We start from the raw sequence: 14,750 nt of genomic DNA, 5'->3' as shown, positions 1-14,750 counted from the left end.
GTTTTGTCTCCATTTAAGCCTGAAAGATGATGACAGTGGAGATCACGACCAGGACAACTGCTCACCCAAAGACGGGGAGAAGGAAAAAAATGACGAAGAGGAGAAAGACTCAAACACTACCAAGAGAAAGGTATGTAGATGGATGGCAGACGGACAGAGCAGGAATTAACAGTAGATAACTGTGCTCTACTTCTGCAGGCGGTGGTCCCAGGGGCCGGCGAACACCCTCTTCAGTACAACTACTCATTCTGGTACTCTCGCCGCACACCAGGACGGCCGGCCAGCACACAGAGCTACGAACAGAACATTAAACAGATCGGCAGCTTTGCTTCGGTAACATGCACGAAAACTCACATGAACATTCAGACACAGGCACAGTGGGGGTTGAAGTTAGACTGCCTTACTGTAGGTCACATGACTGACAGTTCAACAGCTGTTTTGTGTTTGTAGGTGGAGCAGTTCTGGCGTTTTTATAGTCACATGATCCGACCGAGTGATATGACTGGTCACAGCGATTTCCATTTGTTTAAGGAAGGAATCAAACCCATGTGGGAGGTGAGTTTGGTCAGATTACATTCACGCAAGCAGCTTTTCTAATGACAGATAATAGAATTTCTATTGTATTGTATAGGATGATGCCAATAAGAGTGGAGGTAAATGGATCATTCGGCTACGTAAAGGCCTGGCGTCACGCTGCTGGGAGAATCTGATTTTGGCCATGCTGGGTGAGCAGTTCATGGTGGGCGAGGAGATCTGTGGGGCCGTTGTGTCCGTACGCTTCCAGGTACTGCCGTTTACTTTGTAGGAAGAGAATTGATTGTATGCTTGGATCATTGTGGTTTGCTATTGCTGTGACCTGACTCACATGAGTGATAGGTTGTCCCGCCCTCGCGCCAGTAAACACATCATAATAACAATGTTCTGTATTGAATAAATATTTGTGTTTTGGTTTGAAGGAGGATATCATTTCTATCTGGAATAAGACAGCCAGTGACCAGGCCACCACTGCTCGCATTAGAGACACTTTACGCAGAGTCCTCAACCTGCCTCCTAATACCATTATGGAGTACAAAACACACACTGACAGCATCAAGTGAGTCACACACACATTATACACTACAGTTTAAAAATGTGGGCTCAGTAAGATTTTTTTTTTATTTTATTTTTTATTTTTTTTGAAAAAATGTAATGCTTTTATTCAGCAAGGATAAATTGGTTAAAAGCGACAGTAAAGAAATGTATAATGTTACCAAAGATTTCTATTTGAAATAAATGCTGTTCTATTCATCAAAGAATCCAGAAAAACATTTTTTGTATTATGGTTTTCATGAAAAAATTAGGGCTGTCAAACGATTAATCGCGATTAATCACATCCAAAATAAAAGTTTGTGTTTACATAATATATGTGTGTGTACTGTGTATAATTATTTTTAATACATAAATACCCACACATGCATGTGTATTTAAGAAATATTTGCATGTATATACTGTATATAGACTGAATGTAGCCTATATATAATGTATATTTTATATAAATATAAACATTTTATATATAAATAACATATTTTTCTTAAATATATAAATGTGTGCATTTATATACAAAATAATTATACACAGTACACACACATATATTATGTAAACACAAACTTTTATTTTGGATGCGATTAATCGTGATTAATTGTTTGACAGCCCTAGAAAAAATATAAAGCAGCACAACTGTTTTCAACATTGATAATAATAAGAAATGCTTCTTGAGCATCGAATCATCATATTAGAATGATTTCTGAAGGATCATGTGACACTGAAGACTGGAGTAATGATGCTGAAAATTCAGCTTTGCAATCACAGGAATAAATGACATTTAATACATTTTACATTTAAAATATATTAAAATAGAAAACAGCTTATATATATATATATATATATATATATATATATATATATATATATATATATAAAATAAATACAGCCTTGATGAGCATAAGACTTTTTTCAAAAGAATTAAAAAAAATCTTACCAACCACAACATTTTGAATGCTAATGTATGTGGATAAAGTATTAAATAGTAAAAACTGTTATAAGTCTATCAATTACAATAAATATAGAGTTATTTAGGAGAGAGTGGGGAAAATGTGTCAGTTGTGGCGCTTTTCCATTGCATAGTACGGCTCGGGGGGTTTTCCATGGTGTACAGTACCTAATACCTGCTACTTTTTTTTAGCACCACCTCGGTTGAGGTTCCAAGCAAGCCGTACCAATACTAAAATGTGACGTGTAAACAGTCCAGGTCACTGATTGGTCAGAGAAAATCGTTACTACCAGTGTCATTGGATTTGCGACACGAGTCACCAAACCCAATAGGTTTAAATAGTCAGCAACAGCCACTGCAGTATCATTTGTTCGCACTACTTTTTTTAACGACTTGATTTAGATGACCGTCGCATGCAATTTGAAAAAAGAAATGGCTGTATCGTAGTCACGGCAGTAGAGGCGGCGCAACTGTGATGATCAGTCTATAATCCCAGTCCCACCCACTTTGAAGCGGTACTAAACTTCAGTGGAAAAGCAAACCGAGCCTGTGCATAAAGCTTGTCATGTGACCATCATACCATATATCTTTTGTGAGATGCATACATTTACTACATGACAGAAAATATGAGTTTTAAGTCAAATTATACATTAGTTTTTTTTTCTTTTTATCTGTAGTGTCGATTCGATATGCTTGATAGTATTAATTTATGTTGTGTGTGTGATATTTTAGAGCTTGGGAGGATTTCCATGGTCTAGTGAACGCAAGTGGAGGCCGCTAGTTTTTCATCCGGAGAGTGTGTGACGGGTATAAACTCACGACACATAATCACTCACTGGAACTGCTTAGTTCTCATTAGGAGATTTTACATTCACTCCCATCATGTTCATCACTGTGTAAAAGTGTTACTTGTTTCTCCTCATCTAGATTACCAAGTTCATTTTCCCACGGAAGAGGACATTTCCAAGGAGGATAACCTGAAATCGATCTGTTTTTAAAAGGAAAAACAAAAGGGACGTCATGAAAAGAGTCAGCATGAGACATTTTTACTATTGAAGACTTCTGGCTTGTGTTTTTATAATCATCCATACACCACATCACCTGAAAACTCTCACAGAAGAAGATGGAGCCAAATCATCAACATGCGAACGAATGTTTTCCAGTCAGCCATTAGGCTGAGCTATCAGAGCGGGACCGAATAGTTCTGCCACTGTGACATGAACTAATGGCTGGAAACTGCCACCGTTTTCGGAAAAGAAAAACAACATGCCTTTGTGTAGTACAGTCACGTTTACCTGAATTATCATCTTAATAATAAAGTCTCGTGAAGATGGCCCAAGCAGGAAGACAGAATTCATCTAGGTCACATTATTTACCAATGAGGTTGCAGATTGTTGGGGATATTTTACTATAGTGCAGTATTTTAGCTACAGTGTTGAGTTGTTTTAACATAGAACTGTTGTACAAAAAAAGAATTATATTTCTAAGCGCATTTGGAGAGATCTATAATGGCAAACGTTTTATTTCTCTTGAGTTTGTGAGTGTAAACCCAAAGGACAGTGCCCTACCAGGGATGGGTGCCATGCTGCCTGATTCACTGTGCCTGGCCTTCGCCTCCTGCAAAACACTGATTTCCAAGATCGCTCAACATCCGCTGGAGGAGTCGACACTGGAGAAACGACTCTATCATAGGACTTCAAGCCCTGTTTTAGAAATCATTCAGACATGCTAACTAACAAGCACTGATGTGGGGGATAATGGGGGCTGTGTATCAACACCTGCTTTATACTGCCTGAAATTCAGTGCTGGTGCTGGACAGTTGTATTTGAGGTACATAAAAAAAAAAAAAAAAAAAGTGGAAAGGTTGTTTTTAAGTATGATTGATCATAGCAATAAATGTTGATTATGCATCTGCTGCTAATTTTCAGCCTGTGGTGTGACTCTGTTAGTAGTTTTTGCATCAATATAATTTAAAGAACATTAATTAGATATACAGCCCTACTGATAATACCTGGGGGCTGTTCCATAAATGAAGCTTAAAAAAGCGGGGATTAAACTCCAAAACCGGACTTGAATGAGCCTAACAAATAAGTTGGGGCTAAAGTGGTTCCATAAAAGGTAATTGAAGTTCACACAATCTCACTAATTTGATCCAGGTTTATCTAGTCTAGATAATTGCGTGTGCACGCGTTTCTGAAGCAGCCCTAGAGGTCGATCGTGGATCAAATCGATCCATCATCAAACAGCGTAGTTTTTGTGCTGTTTTATGCATTTGTGACATGTTTTTTTTTTTTCCCTCAGTGCAAAAATTACATTTTACAGTTATATTCTCCATCTGTAAATGTTAGAAAGTCGTGCAAATGTATCCATTTTGCTGCTAATCTTCATATTGAACGAGCGCTGCTGCGCGCATGCGCGCCAAATAGGAGCGCAATAATTCTGATTAAAAAATATACATTATTGGCGCTTTTCCACTACACAGTACCAGCTCGCCTCGGCTCGGCTCGGCTCGACTCGACTCGCCTTTGTTTGGTTTTCCACTGTGTAAAAGTTGTACCTGTACCTGCTTTCGGGTACTTTTTTTCGTACCACCTCCGGCGAGGTTCCAAGCGAGCTGAGGCGAGCTAAGCCGATACTAAAATGTGACGTGAAAACAATGCCGACTGCTGATTGGTCACAGAGAATCTGCGTCATCATTGCACGCGCCAGATGGAGTATTTTAAATAGTTTGGCCAGAGATAGTTACTAAACTTACTACTATTATTATGGCAACTCGGAAGAATACGCCGTGGTCAAACGAGGAGGTGCAGACATTCCTTTGTTTGGTTGCCGAAGAGAGGATCCAGCGAGAGCTTGATGGGGCAACGAGGAACGAAATGCGTCGCTATGACGACCGGGTACTATTTGTGGCGGTACTTTCTGCAATGGAAAACGGAGCGAAAAGCGAGCCGAGTCGAGGCGAGCCAAGGCGAGTCGAGTCGAGTCGAGCTGGTACTGGTAATGGAAAAGCGCCATTTGCTTGGAAAATTAAAATGCGATATTTTAGAACACTAGAAATATCTTCTAATTATAATAATTTCTCTTTAGGATGTTGGATAAGTTGCAGTGAACTTCTAGCTCATTACACTCATTTTATACTTCTAATAGGCCTAAATAAAAAAAATTGAACAGAAATAGCCTAATTCAGGGAAGATTTTTTTAAAGAAACTAAATATATAAAGATACAAAATATAGTTTTGGGTATAGGACCTATGCTAATAAAGATATAGGCCTATACTTATTTAGAATGCTGAGAATTGCACCTTTTAATGCAATGATTTTTTTTTTTAGAAAGCAAGAATCCCCAGTTTTAAATGAGTGGTTAGATTTAGTTTCTAAAGTACATTATGGAGAGGATAACATTAAATTAAGAACAAATGTATACATTTTGAAAAGATATGTGCAACTCTAAAATCAAAGAATATTCCATAAAATAAAGGAATATATATTGGCCTATTTACTACATTTTTATGTAACCTTCCCTTTTATTTCTAGTTATTTGTAATTTTATTTATCTACTTATTTAATATTGAATATTTGATATTTAAATAATATTACTTGAATAACTATTAGGAATTATGTGTCATTCATTATAAGAGTTTGATATATGTGAATGTTATATTTTTATTAATATTTATTTATTGTTTTATTTATATGTATGTGTTGGTATTATCACAAAAGAAAAAAAAGTAGAAGGAAAAATAAGGAATATTTATTGGGGGAAAATAATGTCTTTAAAGGAACTGTCCATTTGTATAATTGTGTTAAATGTGTTTGAATTGAAAGACATAATAAAGTACATAATAAAGTACATAATATATATATATATATATATATATATATATGAGACAGTGTAGAAAAAAGAATTCTCTGATAACCGAGGCATTCCTTAATTAAAATGTCTTTATTACAAAAATGACATGTCCTAAACGGACAACTTTAAAACGCCTTATATATGTGTCTATATTGTAGCCTTATTTAAGTTGATTTTCTGTATACTGTGTATTTATAAAGTCCAATAATGGTATTAGAGACTGTCAGTGGTAATATCATTGTGTTCTTGTCGGTCAGTGTTGAGGATCTGTGTAACAACTGAGGCTTAGCCTGACAGTTAGCCTGCCCTGGACCAGGCTAGTTTCCCAGCATAAGTTGCCAGGGTAACTGAGTTTTAACTTTTTTAAGTTTGATTTATGAAACCGAATCTACCAAAAATAAGCCTGACTAACCGAAATAAGCCTGGCTTATACTCTAATCTTGGTTTATGGAACAGCCCCCAGGACTTTGATTTCAGAAAGTTTCTACTTACTGGGGATTGAATCTGGATCTTATCTTCCAGTAAATTTTGTTGTCCAGTAATTTTTTGTTACCAATGGGCCACTCCAAACTAAAAAGTCTGTTAAAGGGTGAAGGTCCTCCATTATGCACCTTGCGCAAGAGTCCAAAATTTTGGCATCATTTCATGCTTTTCATTAACTCCTCTAGGACTCTTTACTATTTTGTTGATTCATTTGAAAAGATTTGAATGAAGTGAGGCCAAATTTAGTAATAGATTGTTTTTATTATTATAAAAATATCAACTTTACAAACCTTTTGAACAAAAAAAAGTATTATTTTTTTCTGTTCATATTTTAACCTATTTCCCGTCATGAAAATAGTCACGGAAGCTGGCATGGTGTTAAATTATAAACAAACAAATATAGTGCATTAAACATTTAACCCTGTAAGACCTGATACATTTTTTTAATGGGTTTATTAAATGTTTAGACAATATTATTTAAATTTTCTTTGTGAGTATCATAGTTATAATATGTATGATATAGGAGAATACGGAGCTCATACTTGAGATGGAAAAAACACCTCAAATTCATTCAGAGGCCCAAACCGAGCCAACATATGCAATTTGTTACAGTTGCTGTTATTTATATGGCCAAAAAGTAAGATAAAATTCTGATAGCTGGTAAATGAATGAAATCTTTATAACAATATAACAGACTATTTACAGTATAGTTGTCAGTCACTCTATATCTCAACAATATATCTTAGTAAAATATTTAGCATTATTTAACTGCTTAGTTTCATGATCAAAGATCTGTAGTTTTTATTGTGAAACATATAATGCAATGCAATACAATGGTAATTGAAAGATATACAAATAAACAAACATTCCCCAAATGCATCATATTTGATACATTTAACATAATTTTTCTTTAAAAAGTTGCTAGTTAGTGTTCATCTTGCAATATTTACTAACAATACAAAAAGTTATTCTTGTGTACTTTATTAAAATCATTAAAGATTCTAGAGCAAAATGATACCACAACCTGTACATTAGAATTACATTAAAAGGACTTGTACTTGCTAGAAAAGTATGAACTATCAGACGACAGAAGGCATGTAGTAGATCGTGTACAGGTTTTTCAGCAAAGTTTTGATCATGTTGATAATTTAGAGGCCGTAGGAATGTGTGTATTAAATATGAAACTATAGGGTTAATATTATGTTCTGTGCAAATTAATACTCAACATTTAAATGCTATTTCGGTGTGTTTAGTTTATAGAGGTGTAGAGAGGCTCTGTACAGGGATTCTTGATGTGCACTACACTGTCCAGCTCAGATGCGATTGGATCAGTAAACTGCTGCATCTTGTTAAGCGTCCCCATAGTTTTACCATAGTTCTTGGGTTCACACTCCACTTGAGAGGTAAAGCAGATGTCTTTTATGTCCCAGAAGATATGCCATTTCCACTTAGCTCATCTCAAAAAACATATGATTCTGCAAACAGAAAAAGATCAATGATAAAGCTGTTACATATTAATAATATACCAGCATCTGTGCGGTTGGCAGCTTACCAGCAGGAAGGTAGCAGCTAGTAACAGCACTTTTGTGTTCAAATTCATTCCTTGAGGTACTGAGAGAGAAAGAGATGTTTTTAATAGTCACTCCTGAAGCTGAATTCAAAATAGTCACACTATTATCAAAAATAAATTTTAGTTGTAAAAGAAACCACAATTATTCTAGCCATTAGTCTAGACTATCAGCTTTGTATCTGGGTGCAGGCCTATAACCTATACTGTATGCTTCTCTGAGTGAGAATGCTGGTCTATATTAGTAAAACTACACAGATAGCTGGCTTGCTAGGTAGCCAGATAGACGGATGGATAGATAGATGGATAGATAGATAGATGACTGTTAGTTGACATGTAGTTGCAAGCAAAGTTACTTATAGTTATAAGAATGTCTAAAGTTGACTATCGAAATAATAAATTCTTATTTTTTTAACTTTTTTATTTAAGGGGTGGTTAATTATGATTTCCCTTTTTTAATTTTAGTTAGTGTGTAATGTTTCTGTTTGAGCATAAACAACATCTGCAAAGTTACGAAGCTCAAAGTTCAAAGCACAGGAAGATATTTGCTTTTAAAGAAATCGTTTTTTAAGGACTACAACAAACGGCTGGTAGGAACTACACGACATTCCTCAGGGGTTGGTGACATCACCAACCCTAAACATTACATAAATCCCTCCCCCGGTAATGCGATTTATAGATTATCATGACAGAATATGCTAATCAATGACTAGAAGATAACTACACATAAGCTACCTAAATTCATCAACTAACCATTCAGAAATGTCCTGTTGCATTGTACATGTTGTCACTTCTTGAGTCTCTCCATTATTGTCTGACTCCGGTTTGAACATAAACATTGAAATTGAATGTCTGTGTGAGGTAAAAGGACACAAACTGTTGTAGCTCCGCCCCCTGTGCTTGGAGCAGCAACTCATTGATTTGCATTTAAAGGGACAGACACAAAAACGGTGCGTTTTTGCTCACCCTCAAAAAGTGACAATTTTAACATGCTATATAAAAATATCTGTGGGATATTTTGCGCTAACACTTCACATACACACTCTGGGGACATCAAAGACTTATTTTACATCTTGTGAAAAGGACATTATACCACCCCTTTAATCAACGAATCAATGTTTTCAACACTATTTATTACACTATTATCAGCACTATTTCTAGGTCACATTGTCATGCTGATTACATAATGTGTGACGAAATCATTTTTAAATGTAAAAAAAAAAAAAAAAGTAAAAAAGAAGAATTTTCACAAGTACACCACATGATATGATTGAGGATATGAATCTTACCATCCAGTCCAAAATACTCATGATCCATGTTACATTCCTCACTATATCCAGGCCACCTCTTCCATATGCGCCCAACACTCTCCCCAATAGTGGAAACCACCTGATGCCCCAATAAATGAGAAACGAGTATAATGGGCACAGTATGTAAAAGCTGGGCGATGCAAATGGTCTGCTGGAGGGTTTCTGACCTGAAGCTCTTGCTCAGAAAGACATCGTGTGTTACAGCAGGAGCCCAGGATCCTCACAGCTGAGATGCCCTCGGAGTCACACACCTCGAAATACGGCGTGAACATACTCCACCTGACAAACACCTCAGGGATTATACACACTCTTAATGCCGGGGATTCTCTGGACTGTTAGGCCTAGTGGATGTTCAGTCGTGTGATATTATAGCCTGTTATGACCTGATGGTCTTTGATCACGGCTGTCCTGAGGAGGAGGTCATGTTGTTGGTTTCGTACCACAAATTCGAGCACATCTCTCCCTATTCAATCCGGGAGAGGTTACTGGAGGGTTTTTACACTGACGCAATTAGTTGATTCACAATGGTGACCTTATCTGACCCTGCAGGATAGTTGGCATCATGATGAAACATGATGTGGATGGCTTTGTCTGCATAATAGACTTACAGTACAGGAGTTTACCTCACCTATTACACAACAGTTAGATACGGTCGACTAATTTAATTGAACAAGCGGAATTCCAGAGTGTTAACAAACACTGTTTGGGACGTTCATATCTGAATATTCAACTTTGCTCTCATGGTAATCCATCCACCCCTGAACATCATATAAAAACTGCAGTTAGTTGTTTTACACGTCGATCGGGTGACTTTTTTCTAAGTAGGCGATTCTTGCAGTTTAAAAAGTATTATTTTTAACTGAACCCCTTTGATAAAAATGTTTTCTTGAAGTACCCCCTAAAATTTTAAGTTAATATTTCAATAATTTTCAATAACAGCACATTTGCATGTTATATAATATAATGTATATTATTATTTTTTACTCTAACTAGTGTATAAAAACGAAGATGAAAATATATTACCATTGTAATAATGCTATTGTACTTTTAAATTAAATATGTATTTTTAATAATTATATTAATGATTTAATTTTACACTACAAGCTACAATAGCAATATGACCATTCTTCACTTTAAACATTAAATCAGTGTTATTTTAGTATCACTGACAATTTTTTTGTTATTTTGTTATTTTAGTTATTTTTATTCATTTTGTTGTTTGTTTTTCTAATTTTTATTAGTTATTGTTTTTTTTTAAATATGTGTTTAGTTTTTTGTTAGTTATTTTTAAACTAAAACTAAAATAAGTTAAACTAAATGAAAACAAGAAAGCTGATAGCTGAAATAAAATAGGTTTTAGGTTTTTTAGAAACCTAATGGATTTAGTTGAGCAAAATAACCGTGTTAAACCCTTGAGCTTTTATGTTTGCGTAACAAATAAAAGGAGACCTTTATGTTTTTGTTCAGTTGACGCTTGTTCTTACAAATCTAGTAAAATGTGGAACTACTATGTCCACAAAAATGTTGGATGTTAAGTAATCGTTGCAAACGTTGTGTTTCAAGACGTTATAAGTGATATGCACAGATGGAGTTCATGAGCAGTATTTACTGTGAACTGAGCTGCTCTGAGACACTGAACACATAAGGAACAGTGTCATGCTTCAATCTGAAACAAGCAGCGCATCAGATCAAACCCCTGCATTGGGTTAGTGCAAAAATTGATTTCATTATTTAGATGAAACGTGCAGTCCTATTGATTTATTTTAATTGGACATTTTTATGATTTTAAATACATTTTTTAGATTTTTTTGTCTAACTACATGAGACAAAGATCTGGTTTGCTGTTGATGACTACCTTTGGTGAACCGTCCCAATAAACTCTCTCTCTGGTGTATAGGCCCTTATTTCCATCAGGCAGCAGCCGAGCCAGCACATCTCTGCTCTCAGGGGCCTTTCGAACCGGAAGACACACTCTGCGTTCTTATCGAAGCCTTGTAGTGAACAGGATCGAGCCGGACCACAGCACTGCATACAAACGCATGAGCTCTCTAACAGAGATGGGAACACAAAAGATGGGTTTTGTGGTATAAATCAGTTGTGATATAAGTTTAGACGTGGCTGTTTTGGTGGCTTCAACACTGTAAATAAGAGTAAAATCATCGTAAAGTGCCCCTATTATGCTTTTTGGATATTACCTTTCATGTAGTGTGTAATATATAGCTGTTTAAATGGTCTGCAAAGTTTCAAAGATCAAATTGCTCCCAAAGGAAAGAACCATTTCTGAACTGCCTGAAACAAGTCGTCAGTAATTCCATCCTTACTTCCTGCACTAACCTGAGTTGGTTTGTAACACATTTGCATGATGCCATTCTATATGCCCGTGAACAACGTCTACTAGTTTGACCCTCAAACATTGACTGGGCCATCTGACCAATAGAGAGACCGAATCCTTTACAGAGCCGTTTAAGACACTGTGAGAAAAGAGGTGATGCTGCAGTGAACATTATGAGACAATTAAAGTGTTTTTTGACCTTGAATGCATGTAAACCTGTCGTTCAAAACAAAATGAAAAACTATTAAAATAGCATAATATGAGCACTTTACAGAATGATATGAGAATTAGAGGACTGCACATATCCTGTGTCTCATATTTACCTTCCACAGCCACAAAGAGCTGATCACTGGTTTCTGTGGAGATGCTGTATGTTCTTCGGGCGACACACTGTGGACCTGAGACATTACACAAATACTGAATAAACCTCCATTAAACCGCTTTATATTTACACAGGAAATTGTATTCTGTGAGTACCATGTCCAAGCTATTCCACATTTCAGAAAAAAAAAACTCCAGTAGTGGCCAAAAGTGATGTACATATTTGTTGTGATATTTGTTTTTTTGTTTTTTGACCCTACAAGGTCAATTAGACGATCAAAATTCAAGGGAAATATTTCATTTTTCTAATATTTTCAAGGAAAAACAAAACACGAAACTTCATGCTTAAGGTATGTATCTTACAAAATTATTTGGCAAAAAAGCAAACTACAGCTACAGGTTTTATTTTACTATGCATACAAAAATGCATAAGAAAACAAAACGCTCACAGGAAAAAAACATACACTGACTACAACATAAAAAATGTATCGTTGATTCGGTCTTGTTTTTGTATGTGTTCATAATTTCTTTTTATGACAGCCTGGTCAGCTCAATGAATTATGCGGACATATTTTCTATCACAAAGAAAACAACTGACTCCAAGCAAAATAATGTAATATGATTACAAAATATTTAACAAATAAAGGGTGAAGGTGTAAATTCTCACTTTTGACAACTACTGAATATTGGATTTATTAATCAAAAGAGTGATTGAATATGTTTTTAATATTTCTTTAAAGATAATCTATATGGGTGATAGCAAACAAATATTTATCTATTAAATAATATTATATAATTATTATTATTTACTTCAAAATTATTTATTTATTTATTTATATCATTCAATGCTGATTTGGTGCTCAAGTAATAATTGTGCTGCTTAATATTTTTGTGGAAATAATTTTTTAGAGGATTCTTTGAAAAATAGAAAGTAAAAAAAACATTTGTAACATTATCAATGTCTTTACTGTTACTTTTAATAAATATATGCATCCTTATGGAATAAAAGTCTTCCCTTCTTTAAACAAAAATCTTACCCCAAACTTTTAAACGGTAGTGTAAACTTATCGTAATCATTTATAAATAATAATATAGAACTATAACAGTAATATAACAATAATAACAGATCATGTTTCATTAAAATTTATATCTTATTTATAATAAAAATCAATCATTTGCTGTTTGAAGAGATAAAATGTCAGAAACTTTGAACGTTTTTGTTACACCACATTTTAAAGATATTATTTTTTTACATGAAAAACAGCCGACTGTTTTTTTTTTTTATTGATATTTATAGATGTTTTATTCACCTTGTAGTTCAGGTCTGGCATTAATGTGGAGTCTCGTGACTGTTCTCAGAACAGACAGTTTTCCCAGTCTTTTCCCGCCGGGTCCCTCGTCCTCTCCTCTCCTGTCTGTAGACCCGAGCTCAGCCGTGAGGTCCTGGCAGTCTGTAGCAGGTCCAATCGGCCTGTGGAAAGCTCTGAAGAGCATGTCAATATGTCTCTCCCTTTCCAGACCAAAGGGAAGAGGCTGAGCAGTCACAGATGGGAAGGCCTGAGAGAGAGAGAGAGAGAGAGAGAGAGAGAGAGAGAGAGAGAGAGAGAGAGAGAGAGAGAGAGAGAGAGAGAGAGAGAGAGAGAGAGGTATAAACACTCCATTTGAAATTCAAAGCAAATATATGTCAATGAAAATCAGTGAGAATTGCCCTTTGCAACCAATTTTATTTTTATAATGCAATGCAGTTCTGTGTGAAACAGGAAATTAAATGAGAAACACCAGACAAAGGGGTTCACTAAAACAGTGTGTTAATATTTTGTTTTAAAAGTTTTTTTCTTCTTTTCTGCATTTCACTCCTGATCCAGCTTGTTTCCCAATCTAGCCTTCTAATAAATCTGCCATTGTATATTTTAAACATCAAATATTATTGACAAATTGTTTATGCATTTCATAACCATATTCATTTCATAATACTTGCAACCAGTTTTTAGATAACTATAAAAAAATTGCAACAATTAAAAAAAAGGGGGAAATTTACTAACTAAATATAAAAATAACTAAAAAATAATAATAAAAACATTATTTAAATGTATTCTGAGAGGAAACATTTCATTTAATAACATATTTTTATTAGTATGAAAAACATGTTATTAATAACATGTTTAATAGCATTGCTTAATAAATATTAATTATCAAATTAATATTAATATTAAGACTGATTTCACAGTAAAACACCAGAAAATAAATAAGGTAAAAGTTATTTTTAAGTTTTTTTTAAATTCTCTTTGCAAACAGCTTTTTTAAGGAAACCATAAAAATAGCAACAAATTTAAGAAAAGCGGGAAAATGAAATAATAGCGCGTAATATTCAATCAGACAATGGATTTTCCTTTTAAAATAAAAGTTTCTGATTAAGCCATAATAGATCGTTTGTTGTGTACCTACGCTGAGACATTGGTCATTAAAGTGATAGTTCACCCAAAATGTTTAATTCAGTCATCATTTACACACCCTCAAGTGGTTCCAAACCTGTATGAATATCCTTCTTTTGCTGAAAACAACAGAGAACAGCGATGAGAGAGAGAGATGAATTCTTACCATTTCAGGCCCTGGGGTTTTAGGCGCTGTTGGGCAGATGTAGTAGTGATGGAACGAGGCTTTCCTTTACTGAGAAACAGCAGTTGTGATGCTACTACACCAAACACCCCCCTCTCTGCCCTGCTCTCTCCTTCCCGGATCTGCTCTTTGTCAGACAGAAAAGTACCAGTCAGCCATGTAATGAAGATCCTCCTCAAGCTAGTGGGGGGTAGTGGAGTGATATTACCTAAACTGAAACAATTCACATGCTTGCATGC

The 14,750-nt window shown here is 35.1% G+C and overlaps 2 protein-coding genes across 3 annotated transcripts in view; one reads left to right on the top strand and one right to left on the bottom strand.

Annotated features, from left to right (window-relative positions):
- The window catches only part of eif4e2 (eukaryotic translation initiation factor 4E family member 2), a 139,607-nt gene that overhangs the window by 1,402 nt on the left and 123,455 nt on the right, over window positions 1-14,750 (top strand). The window contains exons 2-8 of one of the 2 annotated variants that reach the window (XM_056260252.1): window positions 19-130; window positions 199-333; window positions 451-555; window positions 632-784; window positions 957-1,093; window positions 2,762-2,836; window positions 2,957-3,944. In XM_056260252.1, the coding sequence (XP_056116227.1) occupies window positions 19-130; window positions 199-333; window positions 451-555; window positions 632-784; window positions 957-1,093; window positions 2,762-2,810 (691 nt within the window). In that variant the 3' untranslated portion in view covers window positions 2,811-2,836; window positions 2,957-3,944. Of the gene's footprint in view, window positions 1-18; window positions 131-198; window positions 334-450; window positions 556-631; window positions 785-956; window positions 1,094-2,761; window positions 2,837-2,956; window positions 3,945-14,750 lie in introns of those variants that run through there. The other variant, XM_056260260.1, reaches the window with a different exon arrangement.
- LOC130092364 (phospholipid scramblase family member 5) lies at window positions 7,519-14,574 on the bottom strand. The gene is made up of 8 exons (XM_056260208.1): window positions 14,494-14,574; window positions 13,206-13,452; window positions 11,898-11,972; window positions 11,098-11,290; window positions 9,410-9,521; window positions 9,222-9,321; window positions 7,918-7,976; window positions 7,519-7,840 (listed from the first exon to the last, which is right to left on the bottom strand). Exons 1-8 carry the CDS (start codon window positions 14,494-14,496, stop codon window positions 7,814-7,816), a joined length of 816 nt encoding a protein of 271 aa, XP_056116183.1. The 5' UTR covers window positions 14,497-14,574; the 3' UTR covers window positions 7,519-7,813.

Source organism: Rhinichthys klamathensis, unplaced genomic scaffold, assembly GCF_029890125.1.
Source record: "Rhinichthys klamathensis goyatoka isolate OS25496 unplaced genomic scaffold, OSU_Roscu_1.1 h1tg000008l_1, whole genome shotgun sequence".
Lineage (NCBI taxonomy): Eukaryota > Metazoa > Chordata > Actinopteri > Cypriniformes > Leuciscidae > Rhinichthys > Rhinichthys klamathensis.
Note: the sequence above shows the minus strand (reverse complement) of the source record. Positions and strands in the feature narration are given on the sequence as shown.